The sequence below is a fragment of the Ipomoea nil genome, unplaced genomic scaffold (assembly GCF_001879475.1).
Source record: "Ipomoea nil cultivar Tokyo-kokei standard unplaced genomic scaffold, Asagao_1.1 scaffold0672, whole genome shotgun sequence".
Classification (NCBI taxonomy): domain Eukaryota; kingdom Viridiplantae; phylum Streptophyta; class Magnoliopsida; order Solanales; family Convolvulaceae; genus Ipomoea; species Ipomoea nil.
Window position 1 is genome coordinate 882,869 of NW_017617100.1, and position 19,284 is coordinate 902,152.

General features: G+C 42.2%; 1 protein-coding gene across 1 annotated transcript; it reads right to left on the minus strand.

Annotated features, from left to right (window-relative positions):
- Window positions 1-9,187: 9,187 nt before the first annotated feature.
- LOC109174923 lies at window positions 9,188-11,289 on the minus strand. The gene is made up of 2 exons (XM_019324165.1): window positions 11,220-11,289; window positions 9,188-9,849 (listed from the first exon to the last, which is right to left on the minus strand). Exons 1-2 carry the CDS (start codon window positions 11,287-11,289, stop codon window positions 9,188-9,190), a joined length of 732 nt encoding a protein of 243 aa, XP_019179710.1.
- Between the last annotated feature and the right edge of the window lie 7,995 nt (window positions 11,290-19,284).

A 19,284-nucleotide genomic window follows, 5' to 3' on the forward strand; every position in this document is an offset into this window, starting at 1 on the left:
CGCAAGATTCTACAACAACAACACGATTACCAACAAGACAACAAACAAGCAAACAACTATAAACAACGCTCAACTCACTGCGCATCCTAAGAAATCCTAAGCTTAAACACTTAGATTCTTATAGTCATCTTAAGGTCTCAAACCACACTTATCCACTTAGAAGTCTAGACTCTTCCTTCCTAGGCTCTGATACCAACTGTAACACCCCCTAATTTCCACGCTAAATTAAGCCTTAGACATGCAGATAACAAGTCATACATCATACACAGCGGAAGACTAAATAGGGAATAAAGGAATAGGAAATAAAGGGTGCTATGCCACGTCCACTCAAAGGTGAACGCACAGGCGAAACATCTGCATAAATCCACAATCTAAATTCATTCAGAAACAGGAGTACTAATGTCTACCATTGGCACACAGGCCACAACATCTCAAAACAAAGGGATCTAAGCTAATAGGTTCTAGACCGCGCTCTCGTCTACTCATCACCTGAAAGAAACACATAAAATAAGGGATGACCCACGGTCAGCGAATGATGCTGGTAACCCACCAATACATGTGAAATATCATATGTAGATAGATTATATGAATACAAAATCATTTGCGAAACGGGATATAATATATATCAATTTCAAAAGCCAAGATAGAGATCAACACAAGACTCTATACACTCAAAACAGATAAAGGAACACATCCCAATACGACAAGGAGCAATAACGACTCACAAGAACGGCTCAAGGGATAATAAACCATCACACCGTAGATTAACACCCGACATGCATCACACAAAAGAATAGGGACACACCCATTGGCAACACATGCATTTATGACATCACAGATCACACGTCACAAAATAGAGAAATACACAACAACGGCTACACAAGCCTTCGTGACATCACCCATCACGAATTGATATGCCTTCCTCATGTCCGGTTCCAACCTTATGGCTACCCCCAACCTTATGTCTAGTTCCAACCATTACCTCCAGGACCCCTGTACACCAAGTCCAACCTTTTCCCTCCGAGGACCGTCGTCCCCATACGCCAACAAACCGCCAACAAAACCACCAATTTCATAGTACACGAGGGTATTGATCACACACATGGCAACACATGCCTCCCAAGAAATACGTGAACCCGACACACAGGTCACGAACTCCATAATCGTGTCATGGCCACCACGAGGACCACTGCCTTACCTTGGTGACTAATGTCCCATACCATTATTCGTGCAATCCAGGTACAACCACACACACAACACCATCACAGGAATCAATCAACGGATCACAACGAAGATATGAAACCATACTCAATCAAGGAATGGATCACAATCCAACAACAATGATGATTAACACAAGTCATCATCAACCAATAGGAAAGGACAAATAACACACACGCAAGCATTTAAACACCGAACTAGCATGCTTATCAAACGGGTAAACCAAACATGGTTCTGAAGAACACACAAGAAACATCACGGTTCAACGAATCACAATGTTGAACACTTTACACGATTCAAGACACCAAACCTACATAGATTCCTACCATATAGTTCTAGACACACGAAACATCATGAAGACAATCAAATAGTTCCACAAAAGAACATCGGAAGTCAAAAGACCAAATACCGAGTCAAAAGAATTACGAAGAACAAATCCCCGCACAACCAACATATGTACCCCGCGGGTGGGCCCACGGGTGGACCCCTACCTGTGGTACGCGGGTACACACCCACAAGCCACCTGTACCCCGCGGGTGGGGCGGCGGGTGGACGCCTACCCGCCGTTCTGCCCGCGGGTACACGCATGTACCACAAACAATCCCTTTGGGGATTTTCAACTCCAAGCTCAAATTCAAGTCCAAAACATGCCAAATCTCACCAAATACAACAAAATGGCTTGAATCAAAGGAATGGCTAAGCAATGACATACAAGAACCCTAATAACAAGCTCTAGATATGCATTTTCACAAGACAATGCATCAACACTCACATTTCATAGCAAAACACATGTAGAATCCAAGAAATTATCATATAGGTAAGCAAAATAGATTTTGTAGAGCATGGGTTAACTCTTGAAGACTCAACTTTCACTTTAAACACTTCACAAAGCTCTCAGCAAGGTTCCCTTTCCACACCCACTTCTTGAACACACCAAAACAACATAAAAGACTTCACCTTTATAAAAAGATACCTTAGAAAACACTAAAAACACAAGAGGAGCTTAGATCTTACCCTCCTAGATGCTCAAAAGTATGAAAGGTAGAATCTTGAAAGCAAACTTGAAAGATCTTGTTAGACCTAGGTGTGGCTTGGAGAGAAAGCTAACTAGCTTTTAGAGAGAAGAGAGAGAGCTTATGATTTTTCTCTTGGAGAGTGTTTGAAGAAATGAAATGTGTCTTCCTAGGTTAGCTTGAAAGACTATTGCCAAGGAAATGTCTTAGTCGCCCTTACTAAGATGAAATGTGTAAGGGAACAAGGGAACAACTCACAAAGCTTTAGGTACAACTTTTGACTTTGGGTTGACTAGTCAATTACTAGTCCCCGACTATTGAATTTTCAAGAATTTTAGGAATTAAATTACCAATCGAATTAGGATTAATTACTTAATTAATCGCTTAATCGAATTTGGATTACGGGGTGTCACATCATATCCTAGCAAAAATCATAGAAAGAACTCTGATGCTTATTCAGAGATCACAATAAAAATGTGATCATGAAAGTAAAAGCCCAAGCCCCTCCTCCAATCCAATCATGCATGTTGATCCAAACCTTCATTGAAGATCAAGCCATTTGAACCCGGCGTCCCTTCAAGAAAAACAAGCTATATATACACGCCCTTCTTTGAAGATTAAGCCACTTGAAACCCGGGGGCCCTTCAATAGTGGAGTGTTCAAGGCATCAAATTGAAGAATCAGAGGACATCTAGAGATTTGCACCCACACCGCATTGATATATACTATTGTAACCAGAATTTTGAATATCAATATATATTATTCAATTTTCTTTGTTCACAAATTGGCACGCCCAGTGGGGAAGGGTTTTGAGAAATTTGGGAATTTGGGAAAAAGAAGGTTTTAATTTGGGGATTTTTGGGGTAAGTTGAAAATTATAGGTTAAAAGGGATTTAAGTGGGATAAATTCAAGAAACACAATTGGTTTAGATAGTTAAAGGGTGTGGTTGGAAACTTAAAGACTTGAGTTCAAAACCCATTAACTAGAAATTAAACTCCTTTCATTTTTTTAAGCTTAACTTCTAGAGATTTCCTTTTAAACTCCTTTCAACTTTTTAAGCTTAACTTCTAGAGATTTCCTTAATAATTGGCTATTCCAATCTTTGAATAAACGAGTTAGGCTGGGATGACACAAAGGAGTGAGGTTTGAATTAAATGTATACTCATAAAACTCCGGGATTAACATTAAACCACTCAGAATGAACAATCGAATCACGAAGGAAACTTACTCGAAAGATACGAGAGAATCACACAACAAGAGGTATGAAAAACACAAAAAGGCACACTCTCAAGGTAAAAGGTGGGCTTAAGAAAGGTTACCTGCCGACTCGGCCTGCGACTGACCCATCATGAACACTCTGCCCATAGGCCTTGTCCCTGTCACACCTTGCCCGAAACTCCCTCTCGATTGTCCACTAGGTCTAGCACTAGATGGCAAGGCTCTCTGATTAGCTTGGAGAGGGCACGTGAAAGCTTTGTGACCTCTTTCCCCGCACTTGAAACATCGAAGCGCGAGTCCTTGGCAATCCGTCCCAACGTGGTCCTTCCCACATTTCTTGCATCCAAAAGCCCTTGCTTGAGCTCCACTCTCCACCTGAGTTGATCCTTGTGACGGAGGAGGCGCTGGTCCGGCTTTGAAGTCTTGTCTCGGCTGTAACATCCCCCAAACATGCTATATAAAAAGCCTTAACACATGCAGATCATACAACAAACTAGCACAGCGGAAGATAAAAACGAGAATTGGATAGAAGAAATCCAAACGGGGTGTTATGCCACGTCTACCAAACACGGTAAACGCTACGGCGATCAATCTGCAAGTGTATACATCTAACCCAAAATGTAACAGTCTAACACTACAACATCACACAGGCCACAAAACAAAGGTAAAGATACTAGACTACCGGCCACTAACATCACGCTCGTCTAGACGTCACCTGAAAGATACAAAGATAAACATTGGGACGACGCCCGATCAGCTGATATCAACATCACCAAGATCCTTTGCTCCGCAGACAACCACTTCTTCTCCGGCCTAGAGGCTTGAGTGAAACTACTCGTACGGCCTAACAAGTAGCTCAAGTAGTCACGGAACCCCATGGTATCCGTACTAATCCAAGAATGACCACTGTACTGAGCCACTCCGGTAGCAGACAAACTCAACAACTGAGCCAACCTCTTCTCAGAAAGCACAACCTTTACACCTCTCACCTTAGAGGTGATTTCAAGCCTTTCACCCTCCTTCGTCACAACCATGTGACGGTAAAACTCTTTCACCAAACTCGGGTATGTCTCGGCCCTTATGGTGAGAAACCCATCCAACAAACCTTGATACCTAAGCATATCCAACAAGGAACAAGAAAAAGATTTCGGATCAAAGGCTTTGCCTTCAAGAACAAGGTAGTGGGTATCCACCCGTTCCGCTTTTCTAGCCAAGCTTGACCTTCTAGGCATGGTAGGAGATGACCCAAAGCTCAACAAACAAAGCCCACAACTTCTACCTCTCACTCACGCTACTTCACTCTCTCTCTCTCTCTCTCTCTCTCTCTCTCTCTCTCTCTCGCGGCTGCTCGGCGACGCGGTGGACAGCAGATCAGCGATGGCGGCGGCAGCTCCGGCTGTAGCGACGGCGGTGTGGCGGTGGTCCGGCGGTGGTGGGGCGACGGGTTGGTGGTGGTGGAGCTACGGGTTGGGGATGAGGCTTAGGGTGTTCACGGGTAGAGAGGAAGGAAAAGGAGAAGGAGAGAAATTTTTGGGAGATTTAGGGATTTGGGAGAAATTGGGAAAAAGATGATTAAATTTGGGGATTTTGGGTAAAGTGGGAATTTATGGTTTAGAAGGAATTAAAATTAGATAGGTTTCAAGAAAGATATTTAGCTTAAGTGGTTTAGAAGTTGGGTTGAAAAGGAATAGGCTTGGGTTTGACACTCAAAGGTTACAATTAAACTTTAGGCTTGATTTGAGAATGCACAAGAAAGAATTTTGCTATTTCCAAATTTAAAGAATACTTGGAAAATTTAGAAAGTTCACAAGGAATTGTTATAAGGACAACCAAGTGTAGGGATTGTAAAATTGGTCTAAGCACAAGATATTCCAAAGATAGATGGCTACTTCACAACAAGACTTAGATGCCAACTAAAGAAGTCACTTAGCAAGAAAAGAGTTTACACTAAGCTCCAAGGAATTACTAGCAAGAAAAGCATGCCAAGGATTACCAAGCAAAAGACAACTACGAAACACAAGATAACACCCAAGGCAACAAAGAACACAACACTCTCGGGAAAACAAGGATAGACTCGAAGACAAGGGTTACCTGTCAACTCTTCTTCCACCAAACCCTCCGACTCCGCCTGCGAACGCGCCATCACGAAGACTCTTCCAGCTGGCCTTGCTCCAACTTCTCCACGGCACGAACCAGCTCCCGATGCTCCTCCGGCTACTGGGGGTGGCGGTAACGCTCTCTGGCCAGCTAACTGGGGACACTCCGCGATCTTGTGGCCACGATCTCCGCAACGAAAACACCTGAACGCAAAGCCGTTGCAACCTTAACCCACATGCACCTTCCCACAACGCTGACAAAGGGATGCTTTAGCTTGGTTCCCGTGCTCCGTCCTGATAGGTCCTTGAGAAGAAGATGACACGATCCTGGCCGGGAAACTCGGTCCTGACTTCTTGAAGGTAGAAGAACTTCCGCCCTCAGATCTCTTCCTAACCTGCTCAAACGAACCCCTCTGAAGCTGCTGCACGCGTTACAGATCAGCGACGCACACGTAAGCGTCCTTAAGAGAACTCGGCCTACTCACAGTCAAAGCTTTTCGCGCCTCATAGTTCAGACCGGCCACGAATTTCTCGACTTTGGTGAGTTCCGTAGGCACAAGCATCCTCGCAAAACGTGCCAGCTCCAAGAACCTCTTGTGGTACTCAACCACAGACATGGACCCTTGCTGCAGGTGGAGGAACTCTTCGTACATGGCAGCGCGCACATGTGCCGGGTAGAACCTTTCACGCATCTGGTCCTTGAGCGCTGTCCAGCCGAACTCTGGTTCTTCAAGAAGAGCCAGGCCTTCGTGGACCCACCACAAGTCCGCTTCTTGACAAAAGTAGAATGTTGCCAGTTCTACTCTCCTTTCTTCGGGGCAGCCCACCACGGTGAAGATCTTATCAAACACCCATAGCCACTCTTCTAAGACTACAGGGTCTTCCTCGCCAGCGAAGGTTGGCGGCCGATGACCTGACACTAAACGTCCTACGTCACGGTGCCCAGCAGGGGGAGGAGGCGGCACAGCGTGATTGTTGTTCAACAGAGCTTCACTGAGCGTTTGCATGGTCTGAGTCAGCTGATGAAGGTTCTGAGCGAGCTGCTCGTTGGTCGGGGTCTCCGGGGTGCGCGCGCGAGGACGAGGAGGCATCGCAACTTCTACAAAAACAACACGATAAGAGAAGCAACAAACAAAGAACAGAAAACAACACACAGCTCTCCGCGCATCCTAGAGTCCTAAGTCTAACAGTTAGCTTCTTAAGGTTGCTTAGAGGTCTCAAAACACACTTAACCACTTAGAAAGTCTAGACTTAACCCTTCCTAGGCTCAAAACCTAGACTCTGATACCAACTGTAACACCCCCCAAACATGCTATATAAAAAGCCTTAACACATGCAGATCATACAACAAACTAGCACAGCGAAAGATAAAAACGGGAACTGGATAGAAGAAATCCAAACGGGGTGTTATGCCACGTCTACCAAACACGGTAAACGCTACGGCGATCAATCTGCAAGTGTATACATCTAACCCAAAAGGTAACAGTCTAACACTACAACGGCACACAGGCCACAAAACAAAGGTAAAGATACTAGACTACCGGCCACTAACATCGCGCTCGTCTAGACGTCACCTGAAAGATACAAAGATAAACATTGGGACGACGCCCGGTCAGCGATAATGCTGGTAACCCACCAATACCTGTTAAGTATCATACATAGGTAGGGTATATACAAAAATCATTTCGAAACGGAATACATATATATAAGTGTAAAACCAAGAGTAAACACCAACTCAAGACTCAACACTCATCAACAAAGATACGGGAACACATCCCAAAACCACAAAGGATAACCACAACGCAAAGGATAATTATAAGACCGATGGCAACACATGCCCTTGTGACTACACACGTCACAAGAAAGAGAACACACAACCACGGCTACACAAGCCCTCGTGACATCACCCACCACAAGTTGATATGCCTTCCTTATGCCCTGCTCCAACCTTATGGCTACCCCCAACCTTGTATCTTCTTTCCAACCATTACCTCCAGGACCCCCTGTACTTCTTAGTCCAACCTTTTCCCTCCCGGGATCGTCGTCCCCCACCAACAAACCACGAATTCATGGTACACGAGGTACCGCACACGCACATGGCACACATGCCCGGATAACACCTGTTATCCCCCAAAACGTGAACCTTACACAAAGGCCACAACTCCATAATCACGCAACGGCCACCACGAGGACCGCTGCAATACCTTGGTGACTAGTGTCTCATACCACTAATTGTGCAATCCAGGTAAAGCCACACATGCACCACAACTCAACAAGAGTCAAACAACGGATCACAACGAAGGTATGAAACATACTCAATCAAGGAACGGGTCACAACCCAACAACATCAACGATGAATAACACAAGTTATCATCAACCAAACTGAAGGTACAAACCACACACACGCTAGCATTAAGACAATAAACTAGCATGCTTAACAACAGAGAAACTCAAGATAGTTCCGAGGAACACACAAGACACCTCTCGGTCCAACGAAACACAATGTTGAACACTTAGCACGATTCAAGACACCAAAGTCCTACATGGATACCTACCATATAGTTCTAGACATACGAAACATCAAGAAGACGCTCAAATAGTTCCACAAAAGAACATCGAGAAGTCAAAAGACCAAATACCGAGTCAAACGAATCACGGGGAACAAATCCCATCACAACACCAACCATGTACCCGCGGGTGGACCCACGGGTAGTGCCCCACCCGTGGTTCCGCCCGCGGGAACATCATCCCACAAGGCCATGTACCCGCGGGTAGGCCGGCGGGTGGTGCCCTGCCCGCGGGTACACACTTGTACCACAACAAATCCCTTCGGGGATTTTCTTCTCTAAACACAAATTCAAGTCCAAAACATGCCAAATCTCACCCAATATAACAAAATGACTTGAACCATGGAAAATGCCAAGCAATGGCACAAAGGAACCCTAAACACAAGCTCTAGATATGCAATATCACAAGACAAATGCATAAACCCTCACACATTTCATAGCAAAGCACAAGTAGAATCCAAGAAATCACATATAGGTAAGCAAAATAGGTTTTAGTAGAGCATGGGTTACCTCTTGTAGACCAAAAGACTTCACTTTACACCTCAACAAGCTCCTTACAAGGCTTACTATCCAAATCCACTTCAAGATCAAACCAAAAGATCATAAAGATCCTACTTTTAAGAAAAAGACAACTAAGATGGAATCAAAAACACAAGATGGACTTAGATCTTACCCTCCTAGATGCCCAAATAGGTGAAAGGTTGAATCTTGGGAGCAAATCTTGGAATCTTTACAAGGGTCTCAACTTGGCTTGGAGAATAAGCTACACTTCTTTTCTAGAGAGAAGGTAGAGCTAATTTCTAGGAATTGTAAGGAATGAAATGAATAAGTCTTCTAGGTTAGGTTACAATACTAACTCTTGGTGAAAAGTCAAGAATACCCTTACTAACCTTTAGAAAGTGTAAGGAACAAGGGAACTCCCCTCAAAGCTCAAGGTACAACACAACTTTAAGGTTGACTAGTCAAATACTAGTCCTTGAGTATTAAAAATCAGGATTTTAGGAATTAATTCCTCAAATAAAATAGGATTAATTACTCAATTAATCCATGAATTGAATGTGGATTTTTGGGGTGTCACATCGGTTTCTTGTAGCTGTAGGACCCACTTCCTTCATTTCTTTTCTTGGTGAACCTAAAAGACCCCCGCTGAAGCTGCTGCACTCGATACAGATCGGCTGCGCTCAGATAGGCTTTATTCAAAGTTCTAGGCTTGGTCACGGTTAACGCCTTCCGGGCTTCGTAATTGAGCCCCGCCACAAACTTCTCCACCTTCGCTAGCTCGGTGGGAACCAACATCTGGGCAAAACGGGCAAGCTCCAAGAAGAGCTTGTGGTATTCCACCACAGATGACGACCCATGTTGAAGATGTAAGAACTCCTTGTACATGGACGCTCGGACGTGAGATAGATAGAACCTCTCCCTCATCTTGTCATTCAGGGCCGACCAATCGAAACCAGGCTCTTCTTGGCACGCGGGACCCTCGTGCACCCACCAGAGATCGGCCTCGTGGCTGAAGTAGAAAGAAGCCAACTCCACGCGGCGATCCTCAGGACAACCCACAACGGCGAAGATCTTATTGAGAGACCGGATCCACTCCTCAAGTAACACGGGATCCTCCTCTCCAGCGAAAACTGGTGGCCTATGCCCCGAGACTAAGCGTCCCACATCCCGATTCGCGGCAGGCGGCGACGGAGGAGCAGGGTTGTTGTTGTGCAGAAGGGTTTCACTCAGCGTCACTGTTGCAAAAATCGCGCATAGGCGCTAGGCTCCCGGCCTCCTAGGCGGCCTAGGCGCTCGGCTAGGCTCTCTAGGCGCCCGCCTAGGCGTTCTAGGCGCCCGTCTAGGCGCTCTAGGCGCCCTAGGCAGTCCCCAGGCGCCTAGAGGGCGCCTAACGATTTTTTCAACATTGCTCAGCGTCTGCATCGTTTGTGTCAGATGTTGTATGTTCTGAGCCAGCTGCTCGTTGGTCGGCGTCTCAGGTGTACGGGAGCGATGACGAGACGGAGCCATGGCGAGACTTCTACAGAAATAACACAGTTACAGAAGGCACAAACAAACAACGCACCCTTACCCAGCGCTAACGGCGAGAACACTAGAACTAAACAGAAACAACGAAGCAAACATAACAAATGACAAACAACACACAGCTCACCACGCGTCCTAAAAGTCCTAAGTCCTAAGCGCTTAGATACTTAAGGGTCATCTTATGGTCTCAAACCACACTTAACTTCTTAAAGTTCAAATCCTAACATCCTAGGCTCAAACCTAGGCTCTGATACCAACTGTAACACCCCCGATTTTTACCACATTTTTAAAACTTAAATGCACAAGCAAACATCTAATCATCAAGACATAAAGCAACGGAAGCTATATAAAATCGGAACGAGTTATGCGACACCTATCTCAGACATAGGTGCACAGGCGGGAAAACTAATCAATTCAAACAAAACATAAGTGTCAAGGCACACAGGCCGCTAACTAGGCTCACAGGCCAACAAAACATAACGTCTACACAGGACAGCTAATCTATCTAGCGATCCATGTCTAGCGCTCTCGGACATCTACTCAAAACCTGTAGAACAAGGAAAACATAACATGGGGATAACACCCGGTCAGCGAATATTGTTGGTAACCCATCAATATGCTTTAAATAGCATATATAGATAAGTATAATCAAAACCATTTTGAAATGGAATACAATATATATCATTTCAAAACCAAGGAGAGAAGTCAACTTCAAAGACTCATCATGCACTCTCAAAGGAAATAGGAATCACCATCCTTACAATAGCAACAAGACAACAAACGTGTAAGACAATACAACTCAAGATGCATTCTACTGATCACAAAGTAGGATACATCAAGACATGCTCATAAGCAAAGAGTTCACATTCACACACTGGCAACTACATGCCACAGTGACAACTACATGTCACAAGTATCATAATTCCAACTTTATGGCTACCCCCGGCCTTATTTCAGTTCCAACCATTACCTCCTAGTGCCACCCTGTACTTCTGAGTCCAACCTTGTACCGCTAGTGACCGTCGTCCCCCCTCCAACATAGCCTCCAACATACCGCCGAACTCTCAGTACACGAGGGTACCATTAATTTCATTCACATAGCCTCCAACATATGAGCCAAGCTCAGATATCACACCACCAATTTCAATCATAGTCACACAAGATCATCATCATTACCAAGAGGACTAAGGCTCAACAATAACCTTAATCAAGTATCAATCAAAGGGTACAACGATTTACATACGTTCACATCATAGGAATCAATCAAAGATCACAATAAAGACATGAGACCATACTCAACAACAAAGGATCACAATCCAACACCAAATGATTGTCAACACAAGTTGCCAATCCCAATTGGAAGGAACAAACCACACATACTAGCATTTCAACATCAAACTAGCATGCTTAACAAACGGGTAAACCAAAAGTAGTTCCAAAGAACATTCAACACTCACATTAGCCCAACGAATCACAATGTAGGACCCTTAGCACGATTCAAGACACCAAATCCTACATGGATTCCTAACATATCGTTCTAGACATACGAAACATCAAGAAGACTCACAAATAGCCCAATAAAACAACATCGGGAGGTCAAAACATCAATACCGAGTCAAAAGAATCACGGGGAACAAATCCCCGCCAACATCCAACAGTGTACCCCGCGGGTGGGGCCACGGGTGGACAACCACTCGCAGTTCCGCCCGCGGGTACCGACCCACAAGGCACCACGTACCCCGTGGGTGGGGCGGCAGGTAGGCCTCTGCCCGCCGTTCCGCTCGCGGGTACCCACCTGTACACCAAAAATATCCCTTCGGGGATTTTCAACAACAAAGCCAAATTCAAGTCCAAAACACCCAAAATCTCACACACAACAACAATATGACTTGAACCCAAGAAATAGCCAAGCAATGGCATTCAAGAACCCTACTAATAAGCTCTAAACATGCATCACAACAAGACAATGCATCAAATCTCACAAATCAACACAAGAATCACAAGTAGAAGCCAAGAATCATCATATAAGTTAGAAAATAGGTTTTGTAAAGCATGAGTTACCTATGTAGCCTAATAACTTCCTTTTCCACCCTTAGAAAGCCTTTCCTAAAGCTCCTCTTCCAACCCAACTTCATACACAAACCAAAAGACAACAAAGATTCTATCGTTAGAAAAAGACACCTAAAGGAAGGTTAAAAACATCAAAGGACCAAGGATCTTACCTTTCCCTATACTCAAGATGAAGAAACTAGGAATCTTGGAAGAATATCTTGCAAGACTTGGATGCTCAAACTCTAGCTTGGAGAAGAAGCTAAGTCTTTTAGAGAGAGGCTAGAGTTTTGTGTCGTTGATTGAGGAGTGAATGAAATGAAAGAGCCTTGCTAGGTTAGCTTGGATCACAAACTTTAGGTAGAAAGACATTCCTACCCCTACAAATGTTGGAAAGACAAGGGAACAAGGGCACAATTCAAGAAGCACAAGGTACAACCCTTTGACTTAAGTGACTAGTCAAAATCTAGTCCCTCGACTATTAAATTTCAGGATTTTTAGGAATAAATTAGCAAAGCGATTTGGATTAATTCCTCAATTAATCCTTGATTAGATTTTTGATTTACGGGGTGTCACAATTTCTATTTTCCCTTAGTTGTAGATAACTAAAGCACACACGTTTAATTACCCCTAACTACTAAATAATCTAAGACAAGCGCTATAGATTTAATTTAATAGCAGCAATAGGAACTAGGAAAACCGACAAACTAAATAACACAAGTACAAGCGGTTGCATTTAATTTATGAAAATATTCTACTTGAGACCAATTATAACTAAAGCCGTCAATAATTAATCTCAGTTCCTACTTGGAATTAGAATAATGTGTAGCACAACATTATCTAATATAGCAAATATTTAAATCAAATAAATAACTAGTAGGTCTCCCTAGAAATTAAATGATAGAACTATTCATATAACTTAGAAGAATATTTAATACTCAAATGCATAAAAATTATATAATAAAAATAAATAAATAATCTCACAGCATAATCAATTCCGGGGCTTCAATTCACTAAACCAAGCTAAAGAAAATTAGCCACGCAGGGACATTGATAACCACTTTAAAGAAAAAAAGATAATCAAGAGGAGAAAGAATGGACGTTTCAACAAGAGAATCCTTCTACTATTTATACAGCTCTTGAATTATTTTCAAATCAGTTTCCACCGTACAATTCCTATCATTTTGTCGAGCGACGAATTCTTCTGCAATTTTTGTTCTTGGTTGAGAATTTCGTAGCATTTTGACGAAGCTTTGCCGCACGTTCTGTACGTAAGAAAAGAAACAAAAGCAATGTTAAATGTTTTATTTATTTTGTCATTTTCTAAGAATTTGGGTGGGTTGGGCCATAGTGTTATAGGATTAGGATAGAATTAAGAAAATGGACTCAAAACAAATTATTAACTAAATATTATTATAAAACACTAATTAATTAATTAAATTCTAAAATGAAATAATTATTAAATAATTATAAATAACTAATGCAAAAATATTATAAAGATGTATATAAAACAAGAGTATAAAATATGTCTATCAGTACCCATTCATTGTGATTCACAAATTGCCATTTGTGTTGCAAAGAGTAGTGTCTACAATGGGAAGAGAAGACACATAAGAATCAGACATGAATCTGTAAGGCAGTTAATTGCTAATGGGGTAATTGCAATCAAATGTGTGAAGTCTAAGAGGAATATTGCAGATCCTCTCATAAAAGGTTTAAACCGGAAGGCTATCCTTGAAACATCAAGGGGGATGGGTTTAAAATCTGTGAGGTAAGGAATTCATGATGGATACTACTAAGGTGGTCAAACTAAATCATGGAAAGACTTACATCTAATTTGTGAAAATAAATAGCCATGATTCACTTTGTAGCCTGTAATAGGTGGTCTATGTTGAGATAGATTTGACAAAGGTAAAGTCTATATTGAGATAGACTTGACGGATCTAGAAAGTCTATATTGAGATAGACATGACGGGGACTTTTATGAAAGTTGATGTGTGCATTGGAGTTCAAAATTTATCTAACTAAAGAGTTCAAGATTCATATCACTCTTGGAAAGAAAATTACTCAATGTCACTACGTATTAGTTCAAGAACTAGTTCACTAACATTAAGGTCAACTTTTGAGTATTGCTCAGGCATTTTTCTTTCCATGCCTTCCTTTTGAATGTGTGGGGGATTGTTGGAATCCATTTATAAAGAAGGCAATTTTTGTTGTTTTACTTATTATTTTTCCTTCCTAAAATATCTGAACTGTCCAGTTTGCCTCTCTCCTTGTCCGCAAGCCTCTGAGACGTGGCATCTTTCAAGAAATGTTCCGCTAAAATAGCGCATCAACTTGTGGTCATAATAATGGAAGAGCTTGTTCAACCTTACACTATAAATTCCCTTTCTTCTTGTTTGAAAAGGGCCAAACAGAAAACACAGTTCGTAACATCATCTCTTTTGCATACCTTATTCTCTTCCCGGTCTGAGCATACATATATATATACATTAACCTGTGTTGCCTGTCGAAAGCATTCCGGCTTCGTCACCGGAAATTTAATGCTTTTAAGGTAGTGTTCAACGTAACACGGCACAACGTTTATTCTTTGTTCACTGCTTCAGCTATTTGCTTTGAGATATAGTTCCACGCATGCATCTGTTTCGAATTTCTGCTTCAGCTTTACGCAGACATTGTGGAGGTGATTACACAATACTTGTACAAGATATATTCGAGCAAAGGGATATTAAACTCATATTGAGTATCTCACTGTTCCTTAGAAAAAAGAAAGGGATAAACTCATTTGGAGGTTCTCGGTAAAAACCTCTTACATAGCCTAGTGGGTGAATTTCCTAATGACAATATTTTTTATTGGACCATTATGTTGAAACTTAAGCTACCTCCAAGGTTAAAAAAGTACGTATTCTTTTGGCAAACTTGCATTAAGTGTCTCTATACTGTAACTTTGTGCAAAAACAATAGAGGTGTCTACAACATGACATTCGTGCAATGATGCAGAATAATCATGTTTTTGTGGATTGTGTAACTGGTAAGGAATGTTGGAGAATAAATGGATGAAATCTGAATTTTCGAACAACTAACGTAACTATATATGGGCATTGTTGATTGGGCAACACATGCCCTTCGAACCCTTTACACATAGCAAATTTGTTCTTTATTATGACATGCTTGTATATATGCAATGATTTGCTATAAATGAGAAACTGTACTAGTAAACATGTTTTATGTTTTCTATAATCTAATTCTCTAGTTTTTAATAAAATTGGCAAAATTTTCCCCATAGTAAATTACAAGTCGTAAATTTTGCACCAATTTTGATACTAAAGAGAATATTCTCTAAATATTCTTACACATTCTTGAATGTTCTTACAATTTTCCCCATAATCTAATTCTCTAGGTTTTAATAAAATTGGCAAAAATTTCCCCATAGTAAATTACAAGTCGTAAATTTCTCCAACCTAGTTACACCAAATTCTACTCATACACTAAAATAATTTGTATTCTTATAATTTAAAATTTTATTTTTTAACATTAATTTTTTAATATGAGATAATTACACTTTTGGTCCTGTGACTATCGTGGTCTTGTTAATTTGAGTACTTGACTTTAAAAACTATTAATTTAGTCCTGTAACTATGCAATTTATAAGACATTTGGTCCCCCCGGCCAAATCGCCAGCCAAATATTGCCAAAAAGACATAATTCCTTTAAAATTGTTTAATCACAAGGGTAAAATGGTCATTTTAAGCTTAAAAAAAGGAAAGTTAGTTCTTGCTTTCTGCTTCCTCATCGTCGTTGCAGCAGCTTGTACGCGAAGAAGGAAGCATGAGTGTGACATGGAAATGATGGGGATGTGTTTAGGCGTAAACTGAAAGCATTTCAGTGGATTTTGTAACACCCCGTGTTACGGCCTCTAACCCAAACTAATTATTTAATTACTTACCCTTAAAAGAGAATTGAATTCCCTTAATTAATTAAGAAGGGTCCACCATGGATCATGGACCCTTATCCCTAAACCAAACCCTTAGTCCTATAAGGAATAGGATAAGTAATCCCTACCATTCAGACCCCAGTTAGGACTCTTAGATATATATAAGGACATAGGAGGCACCTAGAATTCACACCACAATAGATTCCAACACACAAGAATTCCCAAGAATTCCCCTATCACCAAACGTAGGAAATCACGAAGAGGAGATCTTAGAGAAAGAACCTTAGTAGCCAAGGATTCTAATTAAGGCTAAGAGGTAACCCATGTCTCAACAAAACCTATTTTCCTTGCTATAATCTTCTTGTTTGGCTCCTTTGATATGCAATTCTATACTTGTGTCTTAATGGGGCTTTTATGATGATTATGAGATAATCTTTATGTTTATGAGATGATCTTGATATTTATGTGTGGATCTTGATGCTTATGCGATAATCTTGATATTCGTGATTTTATGATCTTGTGCTTTAAATATGACTAGAGCCCTAGGGTTAAATCGTGGATTTCGTATTGTGATATTCTTGGTATGTTTGGGTGGGATTTTGCATGTTCGAGTATTGAGTCTTGATATGTTTAGAAGTCATGTTAGGATGTATTTAATGTGATTCTTGGTTTTAATCCATTACTTGACTACGTGGTGTTGTCGTTTGTGTTTAAATGTATTTGGACATGGTTTCGGATTCCACGAGGGATCCCAGGACTGAATTATTACATAAGAGTCAGTGGGGGTAGGTGGGGGCGGGGGTACCCGCCACCTCCCCGCTGCCCCATGAAGGCCGCCCAGCAACAGGCAGCCGGCGGGTGGCCCTCCACCCGCAGGCCACCCGCTGGAATTCCAGTATGGAACGTGGTGGTTCTCCCCGTTTGATGTTTCCCCGTGTCCCGTGGTGTCCCATTAGACCCCGTTTGTCGTGCCTGAGTCTAGTTTGATGTTTAGGGTACCGTTCGTAGGATAAGAGAGTCTTGTACATTGCATACTAGTCGAATTGGTATCCCATTGGCCTAGGAGAAAGGTGTATGAACCCCTTAGGTGTATCTCTAGTAATGTGGTTGACCACGCATAGGTTATATATGTATGATTTCCCCCTCTTTATGTGTTGAATGTGGGTTGCATGTGCTTGGCTATGTGTTATTTGTGCATGATACCCCAATTGGTTGCGATCAATTGGCTATACAGGCAGTTGGATGGGTTGAGAACCATCGGCTGTTAACCCGGCCGGTTGCAATCGGACGGGTATATAAATATATATAGGGCTGTGGTCCATAATCTGGTTGCGATCAGATATACGTACTATTCGGGCTGCGGTCCACAGTTTGGTTGCGATCAAACGTTATAAATGAGCTGCGGTTCATCGATTAGTTGCGATCAATCTCCTTGTGCTGTGGTACAGGCAGGGTGCTTCGGGGCCACGCCAGAGCCATATGCGCTGGCGCTTCGTGTATGGGCGCGTGAAGGGTCCTACGGCACCACCAAATGTGTTTACGTGTTGAGATAATGATTGAATACTGATATGAATGATGTGAAATAGTCTTGTGATCTTAGGGTGTATGATAGTATCTTTATATGCGTGATTATATCAGATGAATGTGCCTACCCTTACTTGTTGAGTCTATTCTCGGTTTTAAATTAGAGTTTCATAAGTATATATCTATTCCGGCTTAAAATGGTTTTCCATATATATATATATATATATATATATATATATATATATATATATATATATATATATATATATATATATATATATACCTACCTACCTATATTGTATTTTAAAGCGTTAGAGTGGGTTACCAGCATTATTCGCTGAACAAATATATTTGGCTTTCAGGCACAGATGAGTAGCTCCGGAGCGCGCTAGAGGACCCAAGGCTTAGCTAGTTAGTTCTTTATCGGCCTGGGTACCATGATGATGTACTTAACATTGATTTGAGGATTTATGATAGTTTAGCCTGTGCGTCTGAGTTCTCCAGCTCAGACGTGGCATAGCACCCCAACAATTATGTTTAGTTATGCTCTGTTTTGGGATTTAATGATAGTATTACCTTTATTTCATAATCATTCAAAGTTTTAAATTTTAGGGGTGTTACAGATTTTGTGGTCAACGAGTGGCCGGAATAACGTTGGACAATGCCGGCAACGCCCCGATGGCCGAAGGAATACTACCAGAAAATTAATTGTAACTGAGATCGAGCGTCTGCAGGCTCCAGAGCTTACCAAGCACTGACGGAATCCCGCCAAAGAGAAAGTTCTGGCTGATTCCAAGAAACTTGAGGTTCTACAACTCCGACAAGCTTTCCAGAGGCGATCGGTAGCAGCCGGAGGCTATCGTCTTCTTGGAATTTGCCGAGGCAAACTGAGCAATTGAGCTGTCCACCGCTCCATCTCCCTTCCGGTACTTGAAGATTGCGATGGACTTTATTCGGGCTTCACCAAGCCCATTTTTTCCGGCGGCATTGCAGGGTTAATCCCTCTCTAGTGAGCATAGTAGACGACAAGGCGACAATCATAGCCCCGACTCCGAAGCAGCAGCGAGCTAGCAACTCCACCAGACCGCCGCAGTGCCGTCTCTGCCTCTGGTTTTCGGTCAGAATTCAGAGAGTATATTTTGCTTCTTCCTTGCCCAGCACCCACATGCTGCTCTGAGTGCACCGGCCTATAGAGTTTATGAACCGATTAGTTTATTAAAGTAAGCTCACGCAGCTATAGTGTTCAGGGGAGAAAAGGTAGAAAAGAAGTTACAACAACTAATCTAGCCTATACAGCTATTCAACATGAGCTAAATTAGAACAATTACAGAGATGAATGATGTGAGCCTCATAAGTCCTTAATACGCCCCCACGAGATTGAGGATCCATCGGAGACTCCAATCTTGGACCGAAACAGTAGAAACATGGCACGCCCCAACGGTTTGGTAAGGAAGTCACTAGTTGAGCAGACGAAGGGATATTTCGAACCACCAGTGAGCCACTAGCTACTAAGTCACGAATAAAGAAGTAATTAAGCGCCAGATACTTCATACGCGAATGGAATATCGGGTTCTTGCACACATATGTCGCGCTAAGATTGTCGCAGAACAGGACGGGTGGTTTCACTAGTTGCAACCAA

Excerpts from the sequence above, each read along its gene's own strand:
- LOC109174923 (XM_019324165.1), bottom strand. The coding sequence starts at position 11,289 with ATGATTGAAATTGGTGGTGTGATATCTGAGCTTGGCTCATATGTTGGA. Across the intron at positions 9,850-11,219 it reads CTATGTGAATGAAATTAATG|TGACGCTGAGTGAAACCCTT; the intron begins GTACCCTCGTGT and ends TTTTTGCAACAG.